Source organism: Ranitomeya variabilis, chromosome 8, assembly GCF_051348905.1.
Source record: "Ranitomeya variabilis isolate aRanVar5 chromosome 8, aRanVar5.hap1, whole genome shotgun sequence".
NCBI classification, from domain to species: Eukaryota; Metazoa; Chordata; class Amphibia; order Anura; family Dendrobatidae; genus Ranitomeya; species Ranitomeya variabilis.
Genome location: NC_135239.1, coordinates 214441549 through 214459340, shown reverse-complemented (window position 1 = coordinate 214459340; position 17792 = coordinate 214441549). Strand labels below are relative to the sequence as shown.

The 17792-nt window shown below is 49.4% G+C and overlaps 1 protein-coding gene across 1 annotated transcript in view; it reads left to right on the top strand.

Moving 5' to 3' along the window:
- Positions 1–653: 653 nt before the first annotated feature.
- The window catches only part of LOC143787823 (inter-alpha-trypsin inhibitor heavy chain H3-like), a 32060-nt gene continuing 14921 nt past the window's right edge, over positions 654–17792 (top strand). The window contains exons 1-8 of the mRNA XM_077276922.1: positions 654–858; positions 2868–3034; positions 4189–4293; positions 6087–6249; positions 9268–9378; positions 9446–9574; positions 10152–10268; positions 11822–11990. Of these exons, the coding sequence (XP_077133037.1) occupies positions 778–858; positions 2868–3034; positions 4189–4293; positions 6087–6249; positions 9268–9378; positions 9446–9574; positions 10152–10268; positions 11822–11990 (1042 nt within the window). The 5' untranslated portion in view covers positions 654–777. The remainder of the gene's footprint in view (positions 859–2867; positions 3035–4188; positions 4294–6086; positions 6250–9267; positions 9379–9445; positions 9575–10151; positions 10269–11821; positions 11991–17792) is intronic.

Here is a 17792-nt window from a genome sequence, read left to right as displayed (position 1 = left end):
GTAGTTTTGCCTCTATTTCTAGACTCCAAAATCCACTTTCGCAGCGAGGAACGACTGTCATCAGCGTAACTCGTGGAGTCCCAGGATGAACACTTAATCATTGGGTACGGAGCTCTGAATCAGGGTGGGGACTTTTATTAATTACTCCTGATACATTGTAGGGGGCTCTTTTCTTAATTACTCCTGATACATTGTAACAAGTCTTCAGCCCTTTATGGAGAATCCTCCCAGTTATTCCACTATTTCCATGAAGTCACATCAAATTGGTGCAGAATTGAAGCTCGATAAATGCTAGAAAGTCGCAGCACTTTTCCTTGTTCAGTGATTATCGCCTGTTCCCACCGTTTCACTGTTCCACATTCGTTTTTATTTGTTCAGATTTTCAGAGTAGAGCATTCTCCTGAGACGACACAATTCTGCGAGATTAACTGCTCCAGTTTAGCTGCGTTGTCCACTGAGAATCTACCGTCCATCATGCTTTATACTGCAGCTGTGCTTGTTCAGATTAGCAGCTGTGTAAATGCTTTCATACACTGCGGATGTAGGGAGTGCTTCCTAGGATGATTTCTGACCTAACGCATTGGGACACATCTGCAATCTGCTTCCAGCAAACATTTGGTTGTTGTTTACCGCTTGTGGTTACAGTTTATTCTGGGGGAGTAGCACCCCGTCACGTTGCAGGCAGCAGCAGAGACTGAGGGGACTGAGGGTTTGAGTCCAGTTATCCATTAACACGTGTGACTATCCAGCGGCCTCCGCACCGGGGGCAGAATCTCCATGGCGCTGCTCAGGTGCTGTCCGTTATTCGCTGTTCTGCTCCTGATAATCTGTAATGAAGGAGACGGAGATCGCGTCCTGGTGAGTCTGAGCCCTGCTGTCAGGCGCAGGGTGATATTAGGGCTGCAGCGGCCGGCCAGACGTGTGCCCGGTGTGATATGCACATATACACACCATGCTTAATGCCACTAACTGATCTAAACCAGCTGGAAAGTGTTAACAGCCTGCAGTGTAAAGAATCTGTCCGTCATGGCTCTGTCTATACACCTAGATACATTACATTATGTGGTAGATGTAGGAATCCACACAGTAGTTTTATATTTGTGTTATCAGACTGACCCGTAATATGTTTTCTTTTTTAAATCTTTTTTTTACATTTTTCTTCTAATTTTCCATTATCCTTGTATTAAGAAAACAACACTCAATCTTGCAGCTTTCACTCCGGCTCCACGGCCTCATATCCAGCAATACTTCAGGTCCGATTCACCGCTTGTGTCTTCTTTAAAGCCATTTCTATTTGTCTTGTATTTTTGTCTTTTCTTACACTAAATTCATAAATTTTGCTATGGCGAAATACAAAAAAAACCAAAGTCACTCAAAAAAACTAAAATGCATAAATGGAAAGAGAAGGTACAAAAAATGGCAAAAAAAAACACAAAACCGGTGCAAATCCAATAATGACCGGGGCCCCTCCTGTGGTTTGGAGTTCACTTCCCTGTATTTGTCTCATAATAAGGTTACGGAAAAAGGTAAAACCTTTGCTGGTGCAGATAGTGCAGGTGCTGGGCACAGCTCGCCTCCCTCCTTCCCTGCACAGAACATGCCCACTACACTCCCATAGAAGTCAATGGCATCTGACTTGTCTGTCTCCTGGCTGCTGTAGAAGAATCCTCTGCTTGTGTCATCAGTAGCTCGGGAAACATCTGCAGCCCAAAAACATAAAAAAGGCACAGTCCAAAACTTGGTTCCCTGTAAATAAAGACGTCCAGGATGCTGATCGTCGCCACCAGAATGAAATTCCCTTCCTTTCATTCTTTTAGGTTTTTCCCCCATTTTCAGCCTTTATAGCTGAACATTCAGAACTCTGATACTTTGTTGCGAAACTTATCAACAATTAAATAGAATCCGGAGCAAAGCACGGAGTTCAATGTCTCCTCAAGCAAACAGCAGTGACAGTGACGGGCGGCAGAAGAGAATCAATAAGTGATGCCACAAAGTTTCCATAGTGGAGGGAATCTGTGCTACGTATTTGCTACTCATTCCTTGGAGACAGACGCTGATTCCAGCGACGTCACTTACTGGACTACTTGCTGTAGTTTATCAACAGGAGATTATCACTAGAGAACTAGTGAATCTGCTGCCATGTATCCTCCATATTCAGGAGCTCTTTATAATACTGCCCACACCACTGGTTGGCATCTTACTGCCTATGCACAGTGTACACAGCTGCCAATCGGTGTGGGCAGGGTTATTCAGAGATCAGCATTCAGAGGACTGCTAGATCTGCAGCTGAGAAAACTGGGATTGTAGCAAAAGTGCTGCAGCCAGTAAGTGATACCTCGCTGGAATCGGGGTCTCTGCCACTATCTATATTATCTATGTATATTCATCTATCTATTATCTATCTATTGTCTATCTTATCTATTATATATCTATTATCTATCTATCCTATCTGTTATATATTATCTATGTAATCTATGATCTATCAGCTATCACTTATCTATCTATATCTATCTCTAATAAGTATCAACCCATCTAGTGTCTAATTTCTTTATCCATCCAATATGTATTTTTTCTATTGATATATCCGTATTCTCTTTTTCTATCTTTCTGTTTTTTCTACACCTGCCTAAATCTTTTGCACCTTACTGTGTATCTGGCGGCAGATTACCAAATCTCCAGGGTGAACAATGCACCAATTATACCTGAAACGTCAGCACAAGAGCGCCATACGATGATGGTGGGAACATCTGATTTCTGGGGGCTGTGCTGAGGGTCCGGCGCCTTCCTTGCATTCCATGGCGGTGGCAGCGGTTCTGATCGGGTGACTGTAACACTGACAGGAGGTTTATACCATTACAATGTTCCAGGAGGCGCCATCGCTGCTCGTACACAACATGGACATCGACTGCAGAGTGACGTCACGTTTCGCTCACACGTCGATCGTGGCGGAGATTGAGAACCAGTTGAACTCGTCCCATGAAGCCGCGTTTGATGTTGAACTTCCCAAAACGGCATTTATCACCAACTTCAGCATGTGAGTCCTCGTCTGCAACATTCCTGGGTCCCGACAGTCTTGTACTGAGCAGAATGATGCATTTGGCTTCTCTGACATTTTCCCGCCACGGCCAGATGTTGCATAATGGTGGATGAAATTCTAAGAAACGCCCGTCCCACAATGTGGCAGAACGATGGGCAGTTGTGGTGGCAGCGCCCCACAGTGGAGGGTTGTGGTGGGCAGCGCCCCACAGTGGAAGGTTGTGGTGGGCAGCGCCCCACAGTGGACGGTTGTGGTGGGCAGCGCCCCACAGTGGACGGTTGTGGTGGGCAGCGCCCCACAGTGGAAGGTTGTGGTGGGCAGTGCCCCACAGTGGAGGGTTGTGGTGGGCAGCGCCCCACAGTGGAAGGTTGTGGTGGGCAGCGCCCCACAGTGGAGGGTTGTGGTGGGCAGCGCCCCACAGTGGAGGGTTGTGGTGGGCAGCGCCCCACAGTGGAAGGTTGTGGTGGGCAGCGCCCCACAGTGGACGGTTGTGGTGGGCAGCGCCCCACAGTGGAAGGTTGTGGTGGGCAGTGCCCCACAGTGGACGGTTGTGGTGGGCAGCGCCCCACAGTAGATGGTTGTGGTGGGCAGTGCCCCACAGTGGACGGTTGCGGTGGGCAGCGCCCCACAGTGGACGGTTGTGGTGGGCAGCGCCCCACAGTGGACGGTTGCGGTGGGCAGTGCCCCACAGTGGACGGTTGTGGTGGGCAGCGCCCCACAGTGGACGGTTGCGGTGGGCAGCGCCCCACAGTGGACGGTTGTGGTGGGCAGCGCCCCACAGTGGAAGGTTGTGGTGGGCAGTGCCCCACAGTGGACGGTTGCGGTGGGCAGCGCCCCACAGTGGACGGTTGCGGTGGGCAGCGCCCCACAGTGGACGGTTGTGGTGGGCAGCGCCCTGCAGCAGATGGTTTCACGGCACATTTCCACATTCCCTTCAATAGAGGAGTGGACGCTGTGATAACCGCGGTCATGTGATGGTGCCACATGTTACTGGTGCAGTCCCTATATAAAGACCCGCATTTGGGTCCTTTTTTGCTACAGGTGATTCCCCGCCGCTGCGCGTCATCGCTCTACAAACGGTTTTCAGACGCAGATACAAGTTCTTACATCCAACTGATTGATATAAAATGTCGTCTTTTTCCGTCATTCAGGACCATCGATGGAGTCACCACGGTTGGCGCGGTGGAGAAGAAGGCGGAGGCGGATGAGCAGTACGAAAGAGCCGTGTCCAAGGGCCAAAACGCCGGACTGGTCCAGTACGTGACCCCTGTATATTGTGTTGTGGGGGACGAGGTAGACTCCATTTTGGATTTATGAATCCAGGCCCCATAGATTATCCAGAGATCTCCCTCCACTCCTGCAGTGGCCCCACCCTTGGGATAAGTACACAATAATGAAGGTGAGGAGGAGCAGAGCTGGGACCCCCTGCTGTCTTTTGTGCAAGGTGGCCCACATCAAAGGGAAAGTGCAGACACTTGGGCACCGACATCTAGAGGTGAATTACGAGAGCACCGTGCATCTCAGGGTTAAGTCCAATATACCACCAGAACCCTGGGAGCCCTCCACACGCACCCCTCGTTTTTCTCTAGATGTCCTGGATTCTGACCTATCGAGACCGGCTCTCCAGAACCATTTAGCTGACCCAAGTTTGGACTCTCCGTATCGGTGTAGCCCCAACAAACCTGTTGAGACGTCAGTCGTCCCATTTGGACCAACCTTTAGGACGTTATGACCCATCCTAGATATTGGGAACTATTTCAGCTAGGAGGTCAAGGGAGAAGAATTCAGTCCAACCCAGAGAGGCAGTGGCGAATATGGGAGGGGGCGAGCTAGGGGTTAAAAGCTAGCCACCCACCTTTAGCCTTGGTCCTTGTTCTGCCATGGAAGCCACATCCCGTCACGTGTGGGGACGGACCAGAAACTAAGAAGGTGCCTGTGGATACGAGCGCTTCCCTCCATCCACAAGTGATGAGACACGGTAACGTGACACATACAGCTAACTGCTATCCCAACCCGTACCCTCCCTTTATCTGTACCACTGGCTGTAATATCTGTATATTACTCTGTATATATTTGTATTATCTAGCGTGTCTTTCGGCAATTAAAATATCAAGTAATTTTGGGCTGCTCTTTTATCTGGAAACCCGATTTCCCACGTCTGTGAGTTCAGCTAGTCCTTATACGCTACCTGGAGTTGGTTTCTGACCCGATATAAGCTTGATAACGGACCAGGCTTATATTTAACGTGGAACTGGTGGCAGCATACCGTCCTGGTGTTATTGGGGGATCCTGACAGTGACAGATCAGAGGTTTATATATATATTCCCGGCCTGGGACTGGTGATATATATACCGCCCTCACTGCAGAGTGCCCCGATAACCAGTAAGTGACTGGACAGCCTCTCTGGTGACAACTTACCCTCGGTGCAGTTCCCTGACTGACATGAGGTTAGGGGGGGCGCCAGAGAGCTGTGACTGTGTAAGCTCCGTCACAGATTGGTGATGATGGGGGGGATATCCGTATTCCCCGGCTCTCCTCTCTAAGAGTGTTTTCCTTACATGTGTCATCAAAGGTCAAAAAAAGCTGGAAAGATATAAAAAGACTGAGACAAATACACTGGGAAATAAGTGTCCAGTGCTCTCTGTTATCAGCCATTGCAGGCTGGCACAGGGAGACTAGTGCTTGTCAGTGGGAAGAGTGACACATTAGATAATGACTTTGGGGATTTCATTGGCTGTAAGCCATAATCATCAACATTAACAGAAATAAACACAGGAAATAGATCACTCTGTGTGTAATGACTCTATAGAATATATGAGATTCACTTTTTGTGTTGAAGAACTTAAATAAATTCACTTTTTCATGATATTCTAATTTGTGAGAAGCTCCTGTAGTTCTCACTTTTATCTTGTGACCAAATCTCCATCATGGAGAGGGGGGGGGGGGTATTTTCTCTGCTGAAGTTGGGTCCAGCACATCTATTGATGCTATCTGATTGGGAGTTGGCACTCATTACATGATTTGCTATATGGGATTAATATTTATTTAGATCTATTGGACGTAAAATGGAGAATTTTAGGATTTCTGTAAACGTGGGCGCTCGGGCTACAGCGATATTCACACTGACGTACGAGGAATTGCTGAAGAGAAACCAGGGAGCTTATCAACTGCAGCTGAGGGTGAAACCGAAACAGCTGGTGGAGAGTTTCCAGGTGAGAACATAGAAGCGTCCCCTGAAATACTTTATACTGCTGAGAGGACCCTGCTGTCTCTTCTATGTATCACTGCTCTCCTGACATCCTCTGTGCTGCTGGGAACCCTGCTCCTTCCCCCATATATCTCCCTCAGTGGCCCCCCATAGACCAGCACACTGCTCTCCTGACATCCTCTGTGCTGCTGTCACCCTGCTGCTTCCCCCATATATCTCCCTCTGTAGCCCCCCAGACCAGCACACTGCTCTCCTGACATCCTCTGTGCTGCTGGGAACCCTGCTGCTTCCATAATATATGTCTGAGTCTATCATCTCCCACACAGTCAGCACTCTCCTCCTTTCCTGACATCCTCTGTGCTGCTGTCACCCTGCTCCTTCCCCCATATATCTCCCTCTGTGACCCCCATAGACCAGCACACTGCTCTCCTGACATCCTCTGTGCTGCTGTCACCCTGCTCCTTCCCCATATATCTCCCTCTGTGACCCCCATAGACCAGCACACTGCTCTCCTGACATCCTCTGTGCTGCTGTCACCCTGCTCCTTCCCCCATATATCTCCCTCTGTGGCCCCCCATAGACCAGCACACTGCTCTCCTGACATCCTCTGTGCTGCTGTCACCCTGTTCCTCCCCCATATATCTCCCTCTGTGACCCCCCATAGACCAGCACACTGCTCTCCTGACATCCTCTGTGCTGCTGTCACCCTGCTGCTTCCCCCATATATCTCCCTCTGTGGCCCCCCATAGACCAGCACACTGCTCTCCTGACATCCTCTGTGCTGCTGTCACCCCGCTCCTTCCCCCATATATCTCCCTCTGTGACCCCCCAGACCAGCACACTGCTCTCCTGACATCCTCTGTGCTGCTGTCACCTCGCTCCTCCACCATATATCTCCCTCTGTGACCCCCATAGACCAGCACACTGCTCTCCTGACATCCTCTGTGCTGCTGTCACCCTGCTCCTTCCCCCATATATCTCCCTCTGTAGCCCCCCATGAACCAGCACACTGCTCTCCTGACATCCTCTGTGCTGCTGTCACCCTGCTCCTTCCCCCATATATCTCCCTCTGTGGCCCCCCATAGACCAGCACACTGCTCTCCTGCCATCCTCTGTGCTGCTGTCACCCTGCTCCTTCCCCCATATATCTCCTTCTGTGACCCCCATAGACCAGCACACTTCTCTCCTGACATCCTCTGTGCTGCTGTCACCCTACTCCTCCCCCCATATATCTCCCTCTGTGACCCCCCACAGACCAGCACACTTATCTCCTGACATCCTCTGTGCTGCTGTCACCCTGCTCCTTCCCCCATATATCTCCCTCTGTAGCCCCCCATAGCCAGCACACTGCTCTCCTGACATCCTCTGTGCTGCTGTCACCTCGCTCCTTCCCCATATATCTCTCTCTGTAGCCCCCCACAGACCAGCACACTGCTCTCCTGACATCCTCTGTGCTGCTGTCACCCTGCTCCTTCCCCCATATATCTCCTTCTGTGACCCCCATAGACCAGCACACTTCTCTCCTGACATCCTCTGTGCTGCTGTCACCCTACTCCTCCCCCCATATATCTCCCTCTGTGACCCCCCACAGACCAGCACACTTATCTCCTGACATCCTCTGTGCTGCTGTCACCCTGCTCCTTCCCCCATATATCTCCCTCTGTAGCCCCCCATAGCCAGCACACTGCTCTCCTGACATCCTCTGTGCTGCTGTCACCTCGCTCCTTCCCCATATATCTCTCTCTGTAGCCCCCCACAGACCAGCACACTGCTCTCCTGACATCCTCTGTGCTGCTGTCACCCTGCTCCTTCCCCCATATATCTCCCTCTGTAGCCCCCCATAGACCAGCACACTGCTCTCCTGACATCCTCTGTGCTGCTGTCACCCCGCTCCTTCCCCCATATATCTCCCTCTGTGACCCCCCCATAGACCAGCACACTGCTCTCCTGACATCCTCTGTGCTGCTGTCACCCTGCTCCTTCCCCCATATATCTCCCTCTGTGACCCCCCATAGACCAGCACACTGCTCTCCTGACATCCTCTGTGCTGCTGTCACCCTGCTCCTTCCCCCATATATCTCCCTCTGTGGCCCCCCATAGACCAGCACACTGCTCTCCTGACATCCTCTGTGCTGCTGTCACCCTGCTGCTTCCACAATATATGTCTGAGTCTATCATCTCCCGCACAGTCAGCACTCTCCTCCTTTCCTGACATCCTCTGTGCTGCTGTCACCCTGCTCCTTCCCCCATATATCTCCCTCTGTGACCCCCACAGACCAGCACTCTCCTCCTTTCCTGACATCCTCTGTGCTGCTGTCACCCTGCTCCTTCCCCCATATATCTCCCTCTGTGACCCCCATAGACCAGCACACTGCTCTCCTGACATCCTCTGTGCTGCTGTCACCCCGCTCCTTCCCCCATATATCTCCCTCTGTGACCCCCCACAGACCAGCACTCTCCTCCTTTCCTGACATCCTCTGTGCTGTTGTCACCCTGCTCCTTCCCCCATATATCTCCCTCTGTGACCCCCCATAGACCAGCACACTGCTCTCCTGACATCCTCTGTGCTGCTGTCACCCTGCTCCTCCCCCCATATATCTCCCTCTGTGGCCCCCCATAGACCAGCACACTGCTCTCCTGACATCCTCTGTGCTGCTGTCACCCTGCTGCTTCCCCCATATATCTCCCTCTGTGACCCCCACAGACCAGCACTCTCCTCCTTTCCTGACATCCTCTGTGCTGCTGTCACCCTGCTCCTCCCCCCATATATCTCCCTCTGTAGCCCCCCATAGACCAGCACACTGCTCTCCTGACATCCTCTGTGCTGCTGTCACCCTGCTGCTTCCACAATATATGTCTGAGTCTATCATCTCCCGCACAGTCAGCACTCTCCTCCTTTCCTGACATCCTCTGTGCTGCTGGGTAACTCAGTCTGTGACCTCCTATGATATCGGCACACCTCTGTCCTGAAATCCTCTGTGCTGCAGGGACCCTGCTCCACTAAGCCACACTTGGTTTGCAGATTACCGTGGACATCTTAGAGCCACAAGGTATCAGCTTTGTGAACGCAGTTGGCGCTTTCATGACGAATGAACTGCTGGACGCGGTGCTGGTCGATCACAGCGGGACCAGGGTGAGGTGCGTGTCGTCCGGTTCTGCAGGTGTCGGAGGCTGTTGTGCTCATGGCGTCTATTTTACAGGCTCACGTGGAATTTAAGCCGACACTGGAGCAGCAGCGCAAATGTCCTTCGTGCTCAGAGACGCTTCTAGACGGAGACTTTATCATCGAGTACGATGTGAACAGGGAGAAGTCTGCCGGGAACATACAGGTGACAGCAAAGCGCGAGCACGGGGCTGCTCAGATCCGTCATAAAGCCGGAAACGTGTCCTGATATCAGCAAAATGAAAACATCTGCACCAAAAACACGTAAAAAAATGCATAAAAAATGTATGAAAAAAAGCTTCTATTTTACTGAGCGGTTTTCCTGCCAAGAGAAACAGAAATGGAGCAGAAATTTCCGCACCGAATGCTCCATGTGTGCACTTACCCTAAAGAGTCATTTACATGAACATGAGCATTGGGCGACTGCAGATCTGTAAATATTTCCTCTCCTGATCGTTTGTTACTTTTACTTGTACTGATACTTTGTATCAGTCTGGAGGCCACAGAGGATTGTGTAGAATGGATACAATTGTAACACACTCAGCAGTGACAAGTGCAGGTCTGCTCCAGATTTCACCTTAGGGAGCAAACAAGAATTTTCTCTTTCATTGAAAGCAAAGATATTCAGAAGAATAAGGAGTTAAAGCCAAAATAGATTAGACATTTGCAAAACTTTCCATTAACTGTAGAAACTGATCCTCTGTAATTTCGTCACTTACAGCAATAATATTTTTCATCCACAGATCGTCAATGGATATTTTGTCCATTACTTTGCTCCGAGCGTCCTTGGAAGGGTCCCGAAAAATATGGTGTTTGTTATTGACTCCAGCCTGTCCATGGTTGGCCGGAAGATAAAACAGGTTAATACTATGTAACATTGATCTGACAATCATACTGCAAATCATCTACTATGCTCCAGAGCTACACTCACTATTCTGCTGGTGCAGTCACTGTGCACATACATTACATTACTGATCCTGAGTTACATCCTGTATTATACTCCAGAGCTGCACTCACTATTCTGCTGGTGCAGTCACTGTGTACATACATTACATTACTGATCCTGAGTTACATCCTGTATTATACTCCAGAGCTGCACTCACTATTCTGCTGGTGCAGTCACTGTGTACATACATTACATTACTGATCCTGAGTTACATCCTGTATTATACCCCAGAGCTGCACTCACTATTCTGCTGGTGCAGTCACTGTGTACATACATTACATTACTGATCCTGAGTTACATCCTGTATTATACCCCAGAGCTGCACTCAATATTCTGCTGGAGCAGTCACTGTGTACATACATTACATTACTGATCCTGAGTTACATCCTGTATTATACCCCAGAGCTGCACTCACTATTCTGCTGGAGCAGTCACTGTGTACATACATTACATTACTGATCCTGAGTTACATCCTGTATTATACCCCAGAGCTGCACTCACTATTCTGCTGGAGCAGTCACTGTGTACATACATTACATTACTAATCCTGAGTTACATCCTGTATTATACCCCAGAGCTGCACTCACTATTCTGCTGGTGCAGTCACTATGTACATACATTACATTACTGATCCTGAGTTACATCCTGTATTATACTCCAGAGCTGCACTCACTATTCTGCTGGTGCAGTCCCTGTGTACATACATTACATTAATGATTCTGAGTTACATCCTGTATTATACTCCAGAGCTGCACTCACTATTCTGCTGGTGCAGTCACTGTGTACATACATTACACTACTGATCCAGAGTTACCTCCTGAATTATACTCCAGAGCTGCACTCACTATTCTGCTGGTGCAGTCACTGTGTACATACATTACATTACTGATCCTGAGTTACCTCCTGTATTATACCCCAGAGCTGCACTCACTATTCTGCTGGTGCACTCACCGTGTACATGCATTACTGATCCTGAGTTACATCCTGTATTATACTCCAGAGCAGCACTCACTATTCTGCTGGTGCAGTCACTGTGTACATACATTACATTACTGATCCTGAGTTACCTCCTGTATTATACCCCAGAGCTGCACTCACTATTCTGCTGGTGCAGTCACTGTGTACATACATTACATTACTGATTCTGAGTTACCTCCTGTATTATACCCCAGAGCTGCAGTCACTATTCTGCTGGTGCAGTAACTGTGTACATACATTACTGATCCTAAGTTACATCCTGTATTATACTGCAGAGCTGCACTCACTATTCTGCTGGTGCAGTCACTGTGTACATACATTACATTACTGATCCTGAGTTACCTCCTGTATTATACTCCAGAGCTGCACTCACTATTCTGCTGGTGCAGTCACTGTGTATATTAGTATTAGATTCTCGTCCCTAGACTCCTGTGTGACTTATTTGTTCTTTGCACATTACACTGTAAACATTTGTGGATCTGACCGCAGACGTACGAGGCCTTCATCAAAATTCTGTCGGACTTACCTGTGACGGATCACTTTGGGATTTTGAAGTTCAGCAGCAGTGTTGTGAAGTGGAATGACGATCTCGTGAGAGCAACGCCTGACAATATCCAAGGGGCGAAGGAATTTGTGAAAAAGATAAAGGCTCATGGAGGTGGGCAATGTGGCCCCTAGACTTGTGCAGAGCCCTCACCCTAAGCTGAGTTCACACGTAGCAGAATTGCCACGGAAATTTCCGCGGCAATTCTGCGCCTCCTGCCGCGGGTATATCGCATGCAGAATTTGCATATGCATATACCCGCAGAAAACTAGCGTTTTGCAAGCGTAATTAGCTTGCAGAATGCTAGAGTTTTCCAAGCGATCTGTAGCATCGCTTGGAAAACTGATTGACAGGTTGGTCACACTTGTCAAACATAGCATTTGACAAGTGTGACCAACTTTTTACTATAGATGCGGCCTATGCAGCATCTATAGTAAAAGATAGAATGTTTAAAAATAATAAAAAAAATTAAAAAAAAGGTTATACTCACCTCAGCGGCGTCCGTTCCTAATGCTGTGTGTTCAGGACCTTCCATTGACGTAGCGGTCACGTGACCACAACGTCATCGCAGTCATGTGACCGCGACGTCATCGCAGGTCCTTCACACACACCACAGAAGCCTCTGAGAAGGTCGGGCCGCCAGAAGGTGAGTATATCGCTATTTTTTATTTTAATTCTTTTTTTTTACCACTTATATGGTGCCCAGTCCGTGGAGGAGAGTCTCCTCTCCTCCACCCTGGGTACCAACCGCACATAATCTGCTTACTTCCCGCATGGTGTGCACAGCCCCGTGCGGGAAGTAAGCAGATCAATGCATTCCTATGTGTGCAGAATCGCCGCAATTCCGCAATTTTAAGGCTGTGTGCACACGTAGCAGATTTTTTGCGTTTTTTTCGCGGTTTTTCGCTATAAAAACGCTATAAAACCGCAAAAAAAAACACTAACATTAAGCATCCTATGTAACAGAACGCAATCCGCATTTTTTGTGCACATGCTGCATCTTTTTCCTGAGCGGAATCGCAATCCAGAAAAAAACGCAGCATGTTCATTAAAATTGCGGAATTGCGGCGATTCTGCACACATAGGAATGCATTGATCTGCTTACTTTCCGCACGGGGCTGTGCACACCATGCGGGAAGTAAGCAGATTATGTGCGGTTGGTACCCAGGGTGGAGGAGAGGAGACTCTCCTCCACGGACTGGGCACCATATAATTGGTAAAAAAAAAGAATTAAAATAAAAAATAGCGATATACTCGCCTTCTGGCGGCCCGACCTTCTCAGAGGCTTCCGAGGTGTGTGTGAAGGACCTGCGATGACGTCGCGGTCACATGACCCGCGGTCACGTGACCGCTACGTCAATGGAAGGTCCTGAACACACAGCATTAGGAACGGACGCCGCTGAGGTCTGCAGGTGAGTATAACCTTTTTTTTTCTTTTTTTTATTATTTTTAACATTCTATCTTTTACTATTGATGCTGCATAAGCAGCATCTATAGTAAAAAGTTGGTCACACTTGTCAAACACTATGTTTGACAAGTGTGACCAACCTGTCAGTCAGTTTTCCAAGCGATGCTACAGATCGCTTGCAAAACGCTAGTTTTCTGCGGGTATATGCATGCAAATTCTGCATGCGATATAACCGCGGCAGGAGGCGCAGAATTGCCGCGGAAATTTCCGCGGCAATTCTGCTACGTGTGAACTCAGCCTTATGAACATGCTGCGTTTTTTTCTGGATTGCGATTCCGCTCAGGAAAAAGATGCAGCATGTGCACAAAAAATGCGGATTGCAATCTGTTACATAGGATGCTTAATGTTAGTGTTTTTTTCGCGGTTTTATAGCGTTTTTATAGCGAAAAAACGCGAAAAAGCGCAAAAAATCTGCTACATGTGCACACATCCTAAGGCCTCTTTCACACTTCAGTCTTTTGGCGTCAGTTTGAATCCGTCGTTTTCATCAAATAGCGGATCCGCCATTTTTTTTGGCGGATCCGCTATTTTCCCATAGACTTGCATTAGCTACGGATTGTGGCGGATGGTCGTCCGTTCCATCCGCCATGTGACAGATCCGTCGAAATTTTGCGGCCGTTATCTAGACATAGACGGACATTGTGACGTTTTTTGTCTGCGCCGAAATCGCGGTTCGCGATGGGTCCGTCGCATCCGCCATTCCATAGAATGGCCGCGTAGGGCCGACGGATCCGTCGCGACCGTCATTTCGGCAGATCCATCGCCCCAATCCGCTTTTCAATTGCGCATGCTCCAAAAAGTAAATACTTTTCCCAGACAACCCCCAAGTAACGGATCCGTCAAAAAAACGGATCCGTTAGAACCGTTTTCTTAACAATTGTGACGGATCCGTCGATCCGTCACTATGTCGGAGCAGACTGACGCCAAACAACTGAAGTGTGAAAGAAGCCTTAGGTGCCAGATACTATAAGCGCATGTAAACATGATGGTGTTCCATGATAATGATAAGTATGGAGATGGCGGCCAGAATCTCTGCTCTGATTAATAGGATCTGAATTTGAGGACCTCCATCATCTATGTCCTAGATGGAGATCTCCTATAGGACTTGTTTGATTATGTTACTGCTCCACTATGGGGGAGGGTAAAGAGTTGGGGTCCATGTTTGGTTTCATTATCTTTAAATGGAGAATCATATAAACAACCACAAATCCCATAAAGTTTCTCCACGGTGTAAAAGGTAGAGAAGCCAAGAATGCAATGATCTTCAAATTTATTTGATAAAAATACTCATTTAGAAATTTATTGCAGTGACACATCTCAGAGCAGTGTCCACCATTATGTCCTGGCAGTGTCCACCATTATGTCCGGGCCGTGTCCACCATTATGTCCGGGCCGTGTCCACCATTATGTCCAGGCCATGTCCACCATTATGTCCGGGCCGTGTCCACCATTATGTCCGGGCAGTGTCCACCATTATGTCCTGGCAGTGTCCACCATTATGTCCGGGCCGTGTCCACCATTATGTCCTGGCAGTGTCCACCATTATGTCCGGGCCGTGTCCACCATTATGTCCGGGCCGTGTCCACCATTATGTCCGGGCAGTGTCCACCATTATGTCCGGGCAGTGTCCACCATTATGTCCTGGCAGTGTCCACCATTATGTCCGGGCCGTGTCCACCATTATGTCCGGGCAGTGTCCACCATTATGTCCTGGCAGTGTCCACCATTATGTCCGGGCAGTGTCCACCATTATGTCCTGGCAGTGTCCACCATTATGTCCGGGCCGTGTCCACCATTATGTCCGGGCCGTGTCCACCATTATGTCCGGGCAGTGTCCACCATTATGTCCGGGCCGTGTCCACCATTATGTCCGGGCCGTGTCCACCATTATGTCCGGGCAGTGTCCACCATTATGTCCTGGCAGTGTCCACCATTATGTCCGGGCCGTGTCCACCATTATGTCCGGGCCGTGTCCACCATTATGTCCGGGCAGTGTCCACCATTATGTCCTGGCAGTGTCCACCATTATGTCCGGGCCGTGTCCACCATTATGTCCGGGCAGTGTCCACCATTATGTCCGGGCAGTGTCCACCATTATATCCGGGCAGTGTCCACCATTATGTCCTGGCCGTGTCCACCATTATGTCCGGGCAGTGTCCACCATTATATCCGGGCAGTGTCCACCATTATGTCCGGGCAGTGTCCACCATTATGTCCGGGCAGTGTCCACCATTATGTCCGGGCAGTGTCCACCATTATGTCCGGGCAGTGTCCACCATTATGTCCGGGCAGTGTCCACCATTATGTCCGGGCAGTGTCCACCATTATGTCCGGGCAGTATCCACCATTATGTCCGGGCAGTGTCCACCATTATGTCCGGGCAGTGTCCACCATTATGTCCGGGCAGTGTCCACCATTATGTCCGGGCAGTGTCCACCATTATGTCCGGTCAGTGTCCACCATTATGTCCGGTCAGTGTTCACCATTATGTCCGGGCAGTGTCCACCATTATGTCCGGGACGTGTCCACCATTATGTCCGGGCAGTGTCCACCATTATGTCCGGGAAGTGTCCACCATTATGTCCGGGCAGTATCCATCCACCATTATGTCCGGGCAGTATCCACTATTATGTCCGGGCAGTGTCCACCATTATGTCCGGGCTGTGTCCACCATTATGTCCGGGCAGTGTCCACCTTTATGTCCGGGCAGTGTCCACCATTATGTCCGGGCAGTGTCCACCATTATGTCCGGGACGTGTCCACCATTATGTCCGGGCAGTGTCCACCATTATGTCCGGGAAGTGTCCACCATTATGTCCGGGCAGTATCCATCCACCATTATGTCCGGGCAGTATCCACTATTATGTCCGGGCAGTGTCCACCATTATGTCCGGGCAGTGTCCACCATTATGTCTGGGCAGTGTCCACCATTATGTCCGGGCAGTGTCCACCATTGTGCATGGACCATGTACCCTAATGTACCCGTTTTGTGTGCACCATTGTGCAGCATCCCTTCTTACAACAGTCTGTAAACATTGGTGACGTGAGGAGACAATTGCTGGAGTTTTGGGAGAAGAACATTGTCCCCTTCTTCTCTGATGTTAAATTTTCCTCGATAATAAGCTGGATTGTCCCTCTCCTTGATAACAAGCTGTAACATCCCTGCTGACGTCACTTCATGGCTTCCCATTTCCCACCATGATGATATGCCGACTTACTCACCACTCCAGGCCATGCAGAGATTCCTGCCCTCTTCTTGCTGTGTGCATACTTCCTGGCTGTGTGCTTAGAGTGGCGGCGCCTGTCTTAAAGAGACAGTGTGCGCTTTCCTAATGTGTCCCCAGCCTATTGCCAAGAGGCACCAGGTATTTAAGGCATCTCCACCAATGGGAAGATGCCTGAGCAACATTCTCTCTCAGTCTGTGTCCAGCTACTGAGCTGGCAGGTCCTGTCCTGTTTCTGCTCTGGTTTCTTCCACCTTGGGGGCTGTATACTCAGGCCTGAATCCTGTATCCTGAACTTGTTCCCATGTCTGACCTTGTCTGAACTAAGTCCTATTCCTGAACCTGTTTATATCCTAGTCTGGAGTCTTCCCTACCCTGCTGTGTCTATTCTTGTTCCTACTCCTTAAACTCGCAGTATCTGTACCAGCGCCTATCTCTATTCTGTTGTCTCTGCACAATGTTTGTGACCTTGGTGTACACTTGTTACTTCATTAGTCCTGTCTGCTCCGCATCTGCTGCTCTGCTCCTGCTCTGCATCTGCGGCTTTGCTCCTGTATTCGTACCTGCCAGTGTCCCAGTCCTTCCAGAATGGTTTCTGTCCCTCCAGTCTGAACTGTGGCCGTCTGCCTGACAAAGTGTCAGCTGTGCCCGCCAGTACTTGTCAGTCTATACATAAGCTATCTACAGTACTTGCCAGCACCTGTCATTACAGTGTCCTGTTCCCCTGTGGGGTCAGCTGCTACTGCCAGACTCTGCCCTGGAGTGGTACCTGGCTGCTACCTGCTGCACAAGCCTGACCTCACCACTAGATGCTCCAGTGGACACCAAGGTAGCTGCTCAGTCACGCCTCTCCAGGGTTAGTCTGGTTAGAGGCACTGTGGGGCCACAATCCTCACTCGCGCCATCCAGTCTGGGCGCGAGCATTACACAAGCTATATGGTCTAGCTCCTGGATAATAAGCTGGATGGTCTCTCTCTTCCATAACAAGCTGAATGATCCCTCTTCTCAATAACAAGCTGGATGATCCCTCTCATTGATACCAAGCTGAATGATCCCTCTTCTCAATAACAAGTTGGATGATCCCTCTCCTCGATGCCAAGCTGAATGATCCCTCTTCTCAATAACAAGTTGGATGATCCCTCTCCTCGATGCCAAGCTGGATGATCCCTCTACTCGATACCAAGCTTAATGATCCCTCTCCTTGATATCAAGCTGGATGATCCC